Genomic DNA, 15195 nt, shown 5'->3' on the forward strand with positions numbered 1-15195 from the left:
CTGCGCAGTGTATAAAAACAGGCTTACAGATTTCAGACTGACCCAATTGTTGATTACGACTCTTTCTTACCATCAGAGTATAATTGGCCTACATGGTGTCCCTGCCAAAAATGTATTTAGTTCAGGTCAAATTAACCCTCCAAACTCTTTCAGCCCAACTGGGCCCAAACAAGATTTTAGTTGTGAGACAAAATAATTGACGAGTGGCCGGAGGAAAAATCAGTAGGAGTGCACTATCACAATTAGTGCTCATTGATGTTCAGAGAATAAATAATGTATTTATTGTCAGGGGCCACTGGCATTCAGATACCCTTTGTAGTCTTATGTGGTTTGAAAGGAACATTGGCTCAAGGCATCACATGACAAAAAGTCTGTTTGTACAGCACATTCATGGTCGTCTTGTGGGATGTGCTAAAAGATGTCTTTGGTCGTCATCTGTATGCTGATACATTTTTCAACGTCAAGCCCAACATGTGGTCATGATCACACTTATGTAATGGAGTCATTTTTGTTTGTTTACTTTATAGAAACTCACAATGAAAGCTTCATGTTCAGTAATTTAATAAACAAAATTAAAATTTACAATACATACAAGTGAACAGAAAAAAACACGTGTTTTTAAACAGTGTGTGATCATTTTTATGACCTAAGATATAAGTAACTGTGAAATTAAGACGTGGCTGGTATTATATTTACACCATAAATACATCAGAATCTAACAATTGTTTTAAAATATTCAACTGTGAAATGTTTTTAATGTGTATACAGCCTTTATGTATGCACAACATGAAATGCAATTTTTGCTACACTTGACACGAGTAATTACAGTTATTTAAAATATCCTATGTTAAATACAGTAGATAGCTCAGTATTCAGTCTTCAAGCTAATTATTCTGATGTGGCAAAATAAGAGGTTAATGGTAAATGGTGTGTTTACATAGCCATTGCTATATTTTAAGCAGAACAAAATGTAAACATCTGTCTATGAAGATCAGCTACAATTTTATTTATCCGTCAGTGCTTTGGACAATACACCACAGGCAGCCTGCACAATAAAAATAAAATAATCTAACTCTGTCATTACTCGGATGTTATCAACAGCTGAGGGACTTTTAAGACTGCAGTCATAAGAGGACGCTGCCTACATTCTTGTGGACGTGCTAACATTGGCCTCTCAGTTGCTGTCAACAATAATCCAACTATAACTTCTTATGTCAGAAAAGGGTAGCTCGAAGTTAGAAATGACAGAACACAATTTAACATAGGGCAGATGATCTGTTGGTTTTGTGGGTCATCAAGACAAGCAAATTTGCCCTATGAAAATGCTAAATTTATAGCAGTCACCCAAACAGATACTGTAAGATGACTGTTCCTGACACGCAACATCTGCAAAGTGTGCGTCAAAAAGTCACTGAGTCACTGTTTTGCAACCGGAACATCGTCGACCGGCACACTTTCTCTCAGGAAGTGCTGCTTCTCTTTCTGCTCCTCGGCCTCCTCTTCAGGATGTCTTCTTCTTGGTCACTTTCGCAATCCCTCTGAAATAATCAAAATGTTTGAGGTGAGAAACAGCTGTGAAATTGTTTGTATGGTGGAAAGTTGCAAATTTTCCCCGCTGCGGGATTATCTTATCTCTTATCTTATCTTAAGTTCTAGGACCCCAAAATAAATACCAGCGTAAACATGTAATATGATAACGCCAATGCAGTACAGTTCACATAGTAAATGCTGCATTATCAATACAACAGTTACTCTTAAAGAAACTATTGGTCATTTTGAAAAATACGCATATTCGCTTTCTTGCTGCTAGTTGAGATTGATACCACTCTCATGTTTGAATGGTGAGGTAAATATAAAGCTGCAGCCAGCAGTCGATTAGCCTAGCTTAGCCCAAAAAGAAACAGCTTACCTGATTGTTTCTGAAAGTAACAAACTCCACCTATCAGCACCTCTAAAGCTCACAAATTGAAACCTTAAATATTTGTGTAAAAACCTAAATATGCAGCTTCATGAGGGGTTATGTGCTGCACTATTTCTTGGCGGGGAGGAGTGATTTCCCGACGCCTCTATTAGTTACATAGCAACCTCACATTGACAATTAGACACAGGAAGTGACTGCTCCTGGAAATCTTGGACAGAGCAAGCTCATATTTTTTAGTCTCTGTAGATTCATATTTACCATACAGACGTTAGAGATTGGTGTCAATCTTCTCAAATTACTTTTGCCAAGAAAGCGAATGTGCTAAATTCCCAAACCGTTTGGACTGATCCATTGCTGTTAGCTTTACAACTGTCATTTCTTACCCCGTCCTGCTCAGGCAGCTTGGACCCCTTCCTCATGATCCGGGTTAAGTGATTGCACAGAGCCACAATTCTGAATGACAGCTGTTGAACAGATACAAGCAAAGAGAATGAGGCCTGTAAGCAATCAAGAGCAACATTTCTATAGAACCCTGATCACTGTAAGGAAATAATCAAACTGTGCAACAAATACTGAAACTTTACCTTCCACCTGCGTCGGGCATACTGTCTCTTGAAGTTCTCCAAGTTGACCACTGACAACCTCTTCACCATGGCCTGTCTGGTATTCAAAGGCTGCAGGGACACAATAAAGGATGGAATAACAGGGATGGATAAGTATCTTTAATATAAATGTCAAATGTTCAAGCAAATTCAAAAACATAACACTAATGCACTATAATCTGTGGTACAATAGGAAATATACTAAAATCTCAGAGCACAAATCAGAAAAAACTATTAACAAAATGTATAATAAATAAATGAACATTTATTTCAGGATTAAGACAACAATGGATAATGTCAGTGTGCACATCAAATGCCCAAAGTGTGAGCTGTGTACCGGAATATCTGTTGTGATGCTAAAAACACTGACAAGGTGGTGACATACTTTTGAAACACATGTGGTCTTATCATGGATGTTTTTGTTCCTGATGTCTAATAAAACATCTCCAAGAAAGAAAGAAAATAGTTAAATAATTAGTTAAATACCTTTACTTAAATACATTTAACCTTCAGTAAAAGTGCACATTTGAATCTATGAAAAATAGATTATCAGAAAAAAAGCATTTATGACTACACATGTAACTTTACAAATGGACAACCTTTGTGAAAAACAAACACAAATAAACAAATCAAAATATACAGTCAAAAAAATAAAAAAGTAATGGAATGAAAAAATAAATCAATTAAAAAATGTGAAACTATCACATTGAAAAGAGTCAACCATCCATAACTGATATTTAGCTTCATTATCTTTTCTCCAAATTAAAAAGCTAAGAAATCCGCTAAATCAAACAAGAGCATTATGTCACTTACATTTTAGAATAGTTCATGCTACTGTGCCATTATCATGCTATCTAAAAGTAATAGTTGGACATTTTGGGAAATATGCTTATTTCCTTTCTTGCAGAGAAATAAGAAACTGCAGCCAGAAGGTGGTCAGCTTAGCTTAGTTAATTAATCAGCCTCTATCCAAAGGTAAATGTCTCCCTATTGTAGCTTCTTATTTACCGCACAGATGTGAACATTATCTATATATCTTATAAGTAGTCTTATTATATGAATCATTTATGTCATATACATTGAATGTGTTGTATCTAAGAACTGTTATGCTGCTCATCATGACAATTGCATTCTGTCCATCCTAAATGTTTCTTCCTTTTTTCTCCCTGTTAAAGGGGTTTTTAGTTTTTTGTGCCTTCAGAGGATTGAGGATCTAAGGACAGATGTGAGGGTAGGATTTCTCATGTGCACAGATTGTAAAGCCCTCTGAGGCAAATTTGTAATTTGTGATTCTGGGCTATACAAAATAAACTGATTGAATTGAATTGAACGTGGTATCCATTTTCTCATCCAACGCTCAGCAAGAACGCAAATAAGCATTTTTCCTCAAATTCCTAGTCTTACTATTACTTTAACTGAAAAGCGTCAACATTCTACAGAGTTCATACAAGAAATAAAAAATAGAAATAAGCAAATGACTACACAGATATACATTCATAAGTTTGTGCTGCCGAACAAAAAAACAATGTGTAGAATTCAAACAGCCTCATTTTCAAAAACTTGTAGCGATTTTTAAGGTCAAATAAAGTGTATCTTCATTTGGGTAAGTTAGCCAGACTCTGTGAGTGGCTGTCTGGCCTCAGGGCTCAGTTCCCTCCTGCAGGACTGATGCAGCAGCTCCTTTCGCGCATGATTCACATCCGCATTCATACTGCTGCTGTTGTTGGCTCCTTCCGGATGCAGAGAGCTCATCACCTCCTGCATCCACTGTAGCTCAGAGTTCAGCTCCTGTCTCAGAGTGTCCAGCTGACTCTGCCTCTGGCTGTACTTCCCACTGATGCTCTCCAGACTGGCATCTATAGACTTCACGTCCTCCTGCAGCAGCCTCCTGGTGGCCTCCACTTTACGAAACTCGTAGCGGACCTGAGACAGATGCTTCCTCGCAGTCTCACTCTCCTCCTTGTACCAGCTCTCCTTGTCGTTGTAGATGGAGAGCAGTGCTTCTATATCACCCTGCAGAGTGCTGTGGGCTACTGCCACCTCTGACAGCCCCCTCTCCATCAGACTCACGTCCTCCACCACATGGGCAAAACGCTCAAAGTTGGCATACGTGTTGTTTGGGGGCATGCTGGAGTGGGACTGAATGGTGTACTCTTTTAGCCGCTTCGTCTTTAGCTGCTCCGCTCTCATCTCAGCTTCATGGGCAGCGCTATCCTCTTCCATGTGGCCACAGGACTTCAGACAGAAGGGTGGAGGAGGAGGGGGGGGGGGACACTGAGTGAGAGGCTGTCTCATTGTTGCATCTTGAAAACACACACAGCGGTGAATATCCCAGCAGCCATGGCGCTGTTGGATTAGTGTGTGACCATACAGCGAAAGCCATGGCAGGTAAGAGCGCCACAAAAACCACAGACAATCCCGTTATGGGTGTTATGTTTCCTTGGCTTCATGCTTTTCTTCAAACAGAACGAAGACTCCACAGCAAAACACCGTTCACATGCATCCCTATGTTGGAGTAGACTTCTCCAACATTACCGGTTGTTAAATGTCCATGCCATTAAAAACACAATTAGTGACATCTTGCTTCAGTTTGAGCCCTTGAATTTTTAGATAACATTTCTGACTGCAAAAGACAGCTGTACAATATGTGTAGAGCTTGGTGTGCTGATAGGTGAATGGTGAAAACATATCCTTAGAGAGGTGTGGTGCAGTGATGGAAATAATATACAGTAACTGTGATACAGTATGTTATCAACACATCAGAGTGTGTATATAAAATTAGCGGGTGTGAACTTTTTCAGCATGAAGTTAACATTTATTTGGCAGATTTAAAGTTGAATTTTCCTTTCCAATAAGAAACAAACCTGTTACCCTTTGACATCAATGGTTGAATATTTTTTCACATGTGGCAGGAAGTGGGACTGTCAGTAGTTAAAGAGAGAACAAAAACATGCTACAATACACATAAATCAAGCTCCTACCTTAATCCAGTGATGGTTCAGGGCCTCTTGTATGGTCATCCGTTTTCTAAAATGATGAGAGAAAGAAAATGCGGCTTAACAAATACATCCAAACCTCTTAACATCAGACTCAGAGCATGGTGAGCAGAAAAAGAACACGATCACATGGTACAAAGAAATACACACAGTTCTTTTTCATGTTAGTTTAATTAAGTGTATCACATTGTGTACCCAAAACAAAAGTGTCTAAATCCTTGCACCAGATTTCTGTGGACTGGCTGTTTTTTATTTTCTCATGTGGATCAGCTCTGCACATTATGTGTTCTTTGGATTTATTGCCGTGCAACCTCTAATACTGGGCTTTGTATTGACCGAATTGACCTTTGGCCTTCAGCTGTTTGTCATTTCCTTTACCTCGTGTCTTTCTCCAGGAGCTGTCTGATGAAGCTCTTGGCCAGCTCGCTCGTATTGTTGAAGAGCTCTTCGTCGAACTCGTAGTCCATCGCCGAGATGTTTCCCAGCGTTTCCTGCTTCGTGTCGCCGAGGAAAGGTGACGCGCCGCTCAAACTAAAACAACATTCACACAAACACTTTGAGTGTCGTCGATAATCTCTTTAGGTATATTCAGATTCTCAATCATGATCATGAATCGTCCCAACTTACAGTATATATGTGATGACTCCAATGCTCCTGTGCAATAAAAACAGCACAAGGTTAATCCTAAATTATGCACTGAAGCCTGTTGTATGGAAGGTAGCCAAGTCAGAGGTAATTAAAAGCTCTTACCACATGTCTGCCTCCAATCCCAGTGGCTCATAGTTGACTATCTCTGGAGCTGAAAATAGACAGCAAACACACTCCTGCATCACAAACAGTGCCAGGCCAAACACCAAGCCTCTTCAAAAATCTCATTTGTTGCAAACACATATCATATAAAAACACTTACCAACAAACTCAGGGGTTCCAAAAATCTTTTTGAGTTCTGCCCCAGCTTCCATTTTGTGTGCCAATCCAAAGTCTATGAGTTTGATGCGGGGTAGAGGAACATTCCTGTCCAGCAGCATTATGTTTTCCGGCTGAAGTTGAAAAAGAACAACAACAAAACAGGCTTATTTGTAAGCAGATTTATTGCGATATTGGACCATTCATAAGCGACACTGAGTAAAACAAGTTACCTGGTTAAAGTTGCCCTTTGTGTAAGCATTAGAGAGAAAACATTGTAACAGTTACAGTCATACTTGTCAGTGTGAAATATTAAAACATTAAACACCTTGGAAAATGTGCATATATTTTGCCAAAAGTTAGATGAGAAGATTGATTTCACTCTCTTGTTTGAACGCTAACTATGAAGCTTCTGATAGCAGCTTATTTTACTGTAGCTTAGCACGAAGACTGTAAACATTATGACACAGTTAGCCTGCCTCTGTCCAGAAGGAACAAAACCTCTTGCACCTCTAAAGTAATAAACACTTTAGGTCTCATTTATTTAATCCTCACAAAAGCAATAGTGTAAAAAAGTACAAAAAGATCAGCACAAAGATCACAACCAGGCTGACTGGACAGACATTTCAAAAATGTTCCTCGTCTGACTATTAAGCCTCTGAAAATGATCTGTTATTGTGAAGTGAAGGTCACGGCCTCAGGCAGGTTTGAATCGAGCCATCACAGAGTGTTCTTTTTCCTTAATTGCCAAACGAAAAGCATTAAGAGTGAAGGGGCGCTGCAGCTGCAGAAAAACAGGAGAGTGACTATCAGCAGCGTGGGCGACACAGCTCTCTGAAAGTGAAGAGATAACCTTGTGGTGTCTATAACGGAGTGTCTGGACTTTAGCCACAGAAAACAGGAAGGATGCGTGATTCACAATAGTGAGACATTAAACACCTGCTATATATATTTAGAAAAAAGTCTGGCTTAACCTTGCAAGTACGTACAGTTCAGTAGCAGTGGCGGTAAAGAATATCATCTTCCTAACGAGACAAATATAGATGTACATTTGATGCACAGATGGAGCATGGTGTACCTTCAGATCAAAATGTGCGATCTTCTTGGAGTGGAGGTACTCAACTCCATCTAGGATCTGTTTGATAAACCGAGTAGCCTCCTCTTCACTGAGAGACTCCTTCTGAGCTAAGAAATCAAACAGCTCTCCTCCAGACACCCTGTAACACACACACACACACACACACACACACTCAGAGACACATCCTGTGGGCTCAGTTTATCTGGAGCAAGGACTCTTGAACATTATCTAAAGTGAATTCTCAGGATTTGGATGCATTAGTTCAGGATGCCTTAGATATGTCTGTTTATGGTAACAAGTTGTCCTACTTATAAATCACTTCAGCTCTTAACCTTTTCATAATAAAATACTTGAAAAGCTGCTGGAAAGTGGTATAAAGAGTCCTTTGACCAACTGGCAGCCGATAAACATGATGTTCTTTGATATTCATACATAGAAAACATAGTAGACTGATTGACGCACATTGCGCATCTAACAGTGACATTTCTGTCAGTCAGTTCACTCCTGCTTTGATTGGACGGAGTTTTCTTTTAGTCCTAATTGTTCCCTTCATGTTGCCAAGCAGTTGCTGGACCCAAACGCGTCCCTCTGAGGCCTCTTTTCAACACAACCCTTATTGACTGTGAGAAACATTTGGTTCTTTCTGGCACACGTGATCCTGGCAAGTAGTATTCAGTAAACACTGAATCGACAAACAATCTATTTACACATAAATAAACTCACAGATCAGAACATGGACTACAATGATTCTGTGGAGATGTTTGGATGTTTTGAGGTGTGGTTTTGTAGGGATATTGTGTTGCATTGTTAAATCATGCAGTGACTCACAGTTCGAGGATGAGTACCACATCTGTGCGGTTCTCGTACACATCATGTAGCTCTACAATGTTGTTGTGCTGGAGCTGCTGCAGGATGTCCACTTCCCTCTCAATCTCCTCTCTTTTTACGCCACGTCTACTGGCCCGACTCTGGCGCTTCTTGATGAACTTGGCTGCATATTCCACGCCTGTACTCCTTTCTATACAACGCTTTACGATTGCAAACTGCCCACTGGGGAGACAAAAGAAGAAAAAAGACAGATATTACTTAATTACAGTGCTGTTATCTCACTCATGTGTGATAGGCATCATTTTTCTAGTTTAGAATGAAATTCTTAACAATTAGCAACAGGATATAACTATAGGTGAAGAATGTCAGAGAGGAAGCCATGTGTCAAAACCAGCTGAAATATTGAGGTATACTTCATCACTTCCTGTTTCCCTGCCAGACAGAGAACAATCAGACAGGCAGGCAGTGTGGACAGAGCTGCTGTCCTCCCACTGCAGCAACCTCCCTGCCAAACTTCTAGCCATCCTAGAGAGATCACTCCACTGAAAGAAATCCCAGAAACTCTGTTATTTCACAACAGAGGTGTGGCTTAGAGACCATCTCTCAGTGGATTATTGTTTCATTTTTCACTATGCTCTTGTATTGCATGCTAAAGCCCTTGGACATGTGATTATGGCATCTAGAATTTAAATACTGAGCTTTACTAACCTAGCATCAGCATTTCAGCTTAAAGACAGGGATGACTCCACCAGTACATTTGGTAATCTCTATTGCCACTGTCCCCTGACATAACAAGTAATTTCATTCTTTACTGACCAACTGACAGACTGATTTAGAAGTGTGAAAGGCCCAGTTAAATATATGTGGTGAGTCCCCATGGCTTCATTATCAGACCAGCTCTTGTATCTCAGTCTGCTGTCCCTCCTGCTGCTGTGGGTTGACCTGCCCACTCTATACATTCAGAAAAACAAGCCTCTCAGTCACTGATCCCTCAGTCACAGGCCACAGAAAGACATGAGGGCAGCAGAGCTGGCAAAATAGTTTTTGAGTGGGGAAGATGAACTTTATCTTTCACAACACAGACGAGGAACAATCAGCAGTGACTGGTGATTGGATAAAACATAATAAAGCCTGTGGACACAATCATTTATTCTACATTTGCAAATAATTCACGTCAACAAATACAAGTTGTATTTTTAGACGTTGTTAAAGAACACACAGAGAGAGGACAGATAATGACTGGCAGCCATATGTTTTGGACATAACTGTCCACACAGAGATTTCAGGGTGGCTTTGAGAGGCTGTCCAGTCTGCGTCCACTATCATCATGGTGTCTTTAGAGGGCTAAGTATAGACCGGCCCACACGCTCGTTCTCCACCTGCCACATCTCTGCTGCTGCTGCTGGGCAGAAGGGAAAAGCTTGCTGAGCTGGAGCTGCTGTAAAAACAGGTTGTCCAAAACCTTCGCTCATGCCACTCTCATTTCACAAATCAGTTTACACACAGAGAAAGCTCCAGCTCATCATAAAACGAATGCATGGATTAAATACAACAGTAACCTTTCATTAAGCGCATTAGTGTGGGGCCGTTGAGATGGTTTGCTCTTTTTGAGGCACACCCTGTCCTGTACAGTTCTACAATCACAACTGGGAGTTGCTGGACTGAAGACTTTTTTTTTTTTTTTTTTTTTTTTTTTTTAAGTTGCCTTGCTCAAAAACAACAGTTACTGAGGTGTACCAAACAAACCCACTCCTTCAATAACTATTACACTGGAGGGACAAAATGTTAAATAGAACGTCCAATATTATGCAATCGATTACAACCACACTGACCTCAAATGTCTAAATCAACATTTCTTTGAAACAGTCTGAAAAGGAAAAAAATATTATAAGCTTCACAAACAAGCTACTGGGCACCTGTATTGGATAAGAAAATGAAAAACAGGGCGGGAAGGCTGCTGAAGCAAAGCAGCAGCGTTGCTATCTGTTCTATTCACAGGACATTTCCAACCCTGAGACATCCGTGAAGAGCGGACCCTGTTTGAGATGACTATAGTAATGTGTGAACTGAGGAGTTTAACTTGCTGAATGAATGCCATTTGCAAAAACAAACATCAAGCACCCTGAGGGGAGGAACTGTTACATGGCAGCAGCATCACGCAACAATGTCCTTGATTTGCCTGTTAGATAACACTGAACAGAATGACCCCTCGTAGTGTGTCGTAGCCCGACTCTCAGGGCTTTACTTTAGTGTTTGTTACGAGGTGCAGAGTAACAGCGGTGATGGCGATGATACTGGGAGTGGTATTCCACAACGGGCCAGGCGTGCCGGCTGTCTTAGCTTTAAGCCGGCCAGTGGAGCTGAAAGTATCATCTCCCTGCAGAGTGTCCAACAGCTGAAGGTTATTATCCACAGCCAAGGTTGGAAGAATGCTGGGACAAGTGGCGCCGGCCCAATATTTAAACACATTTCTCAACTGAACCTCTGGGGCGGCATGACCAAGAGGCCAGATTCATAATTAACCAAGCCCTGTCCCTATCCACCCCAGAAAAGCAGCTCGGAACTTCTAAAATATGACTCATCATTGCTTGAAACTCCTTTATTTGCTATTATCATGAAATACCTCAACATTTATGCACATGAAGTGTTCAGGATACTCTAGATTCCCACTTAATTGAAGTGGTCAAATGTCAACAATGCATCTGTGGAGTAGCAGCATGAGTATCTGCTGACAGTAACGGGGTGAGAGGAGTTCTCTCCGTCTCTGCACTGAATAAATACATTTTGAATACACTCAACAGCAGGGATGACTGTTCTGCAGAGACGACGATATGCATTCTTGGCCCGCTCCTCGTACATGCATGTCTACTGTCCGTGCTATAGATACATCATGTACAGTAAATCCCTTTGGACAAATTCTAGCACTTTACTGCGTTCATCAGCAGCACCTGTCTGCCACTTCAACACATCTAGTCTGTTCAGGCTACAGCGTTAAGTCTTCACCCTTTCCCTTCCTGCATCCTCTCTGAAGAAAACAAACTTCTGCAAACTGAAAACAGTTCTCTAATTCATTTCCTTCTGCAAGAATGTGGCTAGTATTTCTAGTATCCAGAGACAAATTAGGAAACACAAGTGACCTTTTCAGTGTTCCTGCATTCATTTGGAACGAGACATTTAAACAGTATAATAACGTCAGCGGTGCTTTCAGGTAAATGCTAACATTAGCATGCTAAAATGCACATATTGACAATGCTTTGATGATGATGTGTAACATGTTCACCATCTGTGTTGAGCATTTTAGTAAGTTGCCGTTTGCTTATTAGAAAAAAAGTTATGTTGGTGCTGAGGGGAATATTTGCAGGTATTTCGTTAAATTAAAATACTATAACGTGAAATAATAACATTTTGACCAACTGATGGTGGCACTAGCTGTAAAGGTGGACATTATGGACACATTTCACAGCAATCCACCCAATAGTTGTCAAGACTTTTCAGACCGGCATTTCCATCTTTAAAGCCTGAAAGCAAGGCTGAAAGCACCACAGACACATAACTTTCTGTTCTAACCAATGTGAAACCTGTAGAGGATGTAAGTGCAGTATTTCTAGATTTCAAAATTAAGAGGTTTAGAAGTTTAAAAGCCTTTCATTTTTTTTCAGGCGTGCAAAGACTGTGGCAACTCCTTTTTAATGGTGCATCCTGTGGATTTTTGCCATTTATAGATGATGACCCACAAAGATGATGTTTTTTCATTCATGGTTGCAATTGTATCCCCATCTAGCAGAAGCGGTAGTAAAGGTATAAAAGTTCTCTGGTGTTATGACCAAATAACAACAATAATGAACCTGTTTAGGTAGAGTTCACATATTCGTCGCTTGTATAACAGCTCACCACGGTCCCACCAGTCCTGAGGGAGGGCCGGTGGCAGCTGTGGAATCCCTCTGTGACACTTCCTACTGTATGTCATCATCAGTGTCATCAATCGGATGGTAAGACGGGTCAGTAAATGCCTCACATTTCAAGCAAAGGGTTGTTTTACAGATAGGTTTACCAAAACCTCACGTCAGTCGTGGAAAGAAACATTGAGTAAAGCTGCGTGGGGCCCTGTGAGATTAAAATCTGTCAGTAGGTGGACAGTATGATGGATTACATTTTCCTGTAGCGATGGCTCAACAGTTCCATAAAGCACAGAACATCTTAAATACTCCACACAGACGAGCTTTATGGCCCCCCTCACCAAATCTCCCCACCCTCTCAAGAGGACGATTGAGTAACAGTTCCATTGGGGCGCACAGTGGAGAGGTCTGAACCCATGAGGCTCCATCAAACCGTGGGCGGGGTGGGCTGTAATCCTCCAAAAACTCACTACACAGTTGTCACAACAACACAGCAGAAGTGTAATTAAAAAAAATCAAGCTGCTGAATCGGTGGTAAAAAACTCAAACACGTTCTGTGACGGAAAAAGCCTTTCTTGTTTTCAGTTGCAGGCATCTGCGGTTTTTAACCACATTAGCTTTCTATTTCCCATGACAGAAAAGCAGAACATGTACGAAACTCAGCTCACAGCTGGCGTCTTATCAAGCAACATGTTTCCAGCTCAACCACAACTCAGTGATATTCTCAGTCTTTAAAAAACGTTTCCACGCTCTTCTTTTGCTGGTATTACTCTCCCCAAGGCACTTTTTCTCGACCCTTTATACGCTACAGAAAGGACTTTTAATACACTTTTTATTTAAGCCTTTGTATGATGTGATGACATAATTCAGTAATCTTTCATAGATTAGTTCAAATCCATTAATAAGAACAACTCTTGATTTAACAGGTTCTGGCCAGTATAACACTTTCTTTGTCTGCTAAGCTCTTTAAATAATGGAAAATAATCTCCCATTATACATTGTGATAACTCAAGACTTCAAGACATAGGAAATAATACCTCAAGTTTCAATACATTCATAACAAATGCATTTAAGTCTATGTTCTGCAGCTCTTTCCCACAAAGAAAGAAAGTTGTTCTTATTATTGACATATAACTGATCCATAAAGCATGAGTGCATGATTTATTAATCCTCAATAAAGCATTAGTTGCAACTAATAAAGGGTGCCTTATTTAAAAATGGCACCCATTAACATTTAAGTGAATTTCCAGTTTATCCTTTTGATGTTAAATCTTCCCATACACAGATGCATTTGAATATTTATTGAAGCATATATATGAGGAAGCTCAACGTAAAATACAATGAAAGTTTCAATGCTGGCCACAAAGCTCTTCCTCTGTAGGCGTGAAGGTGTGAATGCAGCATTTCAACAGCAGGTCTTGGTTTATTCTATCAGGGTGTGTCAAAGAAGCTGAGCAGTAAATGACCAGCTAACACCGGGACATAGCGTATATTGTGACTAGTAGTGAAAGGTTAGATGTCAGACACTATTCTTTTCACGCCCTCTCTGTCTGTTAGCAAGTGGTGTACAACCCAAAGCCATCTTTCCGTGCAGAGTTGATTTGTAGCTTCCCCAATCCACGCTTCACCATGCCAACTTCCTTTTATCTATTTCCCCACGGGGCAAAGTTTCCTCAGTGTGTGGTTCGATTAACATTCCTCCTCAACATTGATTTTCAACACATTGATCCACCACCCAGAATCAGCTCTTGCAAAAGCAGTAAATCAAAACGTTATTCTCTTTCCTGGCTGGACATATAATGCCCAAACAGAGCTTGATGTCTTAGTGTGTGTTTGAAACTTTATCACTCACTGTAAAGTTCAACCTCCTTCCAACGCAGCGACACTCCCCAATACAAGCTTAAACAGGCCAGCTGTTTGCATACAGGAGGACCACTGTGTCAAAAGGCATGCAGGGGAGAGCTGAATCACACTCTGAGTCACACAGAGTGAGGAGGATCCTTTTCTACACAGTGGAATTAAACACATCTGTATGTTAAACTGCTCTCCTGTACAGCTTTGGAAAACAACTCACCTTCCTAGTTCTTCTCCAATTTCATAGAAATCATCCATCTGTTGCTGCTTGAATACCGCCATGCCAGGTGTCTTCATTGATGTTGTTTATCTCCTTGATGTGCACCACTAAAGCCCGTCTATCCAGCTCCTTCCCTTTCTCCACAAGTCCAACCCTGATGATACAAAGAGGTTTACCTGTTATATTCTGACTGGAGTGATGAAAATGTTTACATGTTCCAACTTGTATAGCATTCCATCTCAGAGTTGTACCTACTTTCACCTCCCATTTCCAAAGCTTAAACACTATAAGTTCACCAGCAAAAAGAGTATGTCTTTTCCTAAAGTCTAAAGTGTGATAATTGGCTTTAAAATTTTAACAAGCACATCTCAACTGTGCCAAGCTTGGCAGTGTAACAGTGGCTAGTTCTTGTGATTATAACTAATTAAAAGAAAAGAGCATTTGGGGTAATTAGGACAGGATATGTGAAATTTGCTCTTGTTGTGAAACATTTTGTTTGGCAAACAGGTCGACATTGGCAGCAAAATATGCTTTGTAACTGTTAAGCATTACATTATTTACTGGTATGAATTTGAATGAATTTTTTTTAATATTGAGTAATTGTACAGTAGAAGAGTGAGCACTTATGTACATATACAAATGTGAAGACAAAACACAGGTCCCCACAGACTTCCTATATCATAAGTTTCATGTCACACTTCTCATGGCTCCACAAACTGACCTTATGTCGAACCTTCTGTCAGACGCTGAGTTGACTATAAACTTGCATCGGTTCCCCACGTCTCCTACAGCCGGTCTGTTCTCATGTCGTTCAGGCACAAAACTGCTCCTTTGACGTCTCTGTTGTTCTCTGGCACTTATGGCAGCACCATCAGGCTTTTGTGTCTGCAGAAG

The 15195-nt window shown here is 40.4% G+C and overlaps 1 protein-coding gene across 2 annotated transcripts; it reads right to left on the reverse strand.

Annotated features, from left to right (window-relative positions):
• Positions 1-550: 550 nt before the first annotated feature.
• On the reverse strand, positions 551-15169 carry dapk2b (death-associated protein kinase 2b). Of its 2 annotated transcripts, XM_054619169.1 has the most exons (12): positions 15023-15167; positions 14302-14455; positions 8332-8553; positions 7504-7642; positions 6430-6559; positions 6270-6318; positions 6147-6173; positions 5898-6050; positions 5505-5550; positions 2506-2595; positions 2305-2385; positions 551-1538 (listed from the first exon to the last, which is right to left on the reverse strand). In XM_054619169.1, the coding sequence occupies exons 2-12, from the start codon at positions 14376-14378 to the stop codon at positions 1461-1463; spliced, it is 1092 nt and encodes a 363-aa protein (XP_054475144.1). In that variant the 5' UTR covers positions 14379-14455; positions 15023-15167; the 3' UTR covers positions 551-1460. The 2 variants fall into 2 exon arrangements, with proteins under 2 accessions (XP_054475144.1, XP_054475145.1); XM_054619170.1 differs by lacking the exons at positions 551-1538; positions 2305-2385; positions 2506-2595 and adding an exon at positions 3859-4758 and having other exon boundaries at positions 15023-15169.
• Between the last annotated feature and the right edge of the window lie 26 nt (positions 15170-15195).

This window comes from Anoplopoma fimbria, chromosome 19 (genome assembly GCF_027596085.1).
Source record: "Anoplopoma fimbria isolate UVic2021 breed Golden Eagle Sablefish chromosome 19, Afim_UVic_2022, whole genome shotgun sequence".
In the NCBI taxonomy this organism is placed as follows: Eukaryota; Metazoa; Chordata; class Actinopteri; order Perciformes; family Anoplopomatidae; genus Anoplopoma; species Anoplopoma fimbria.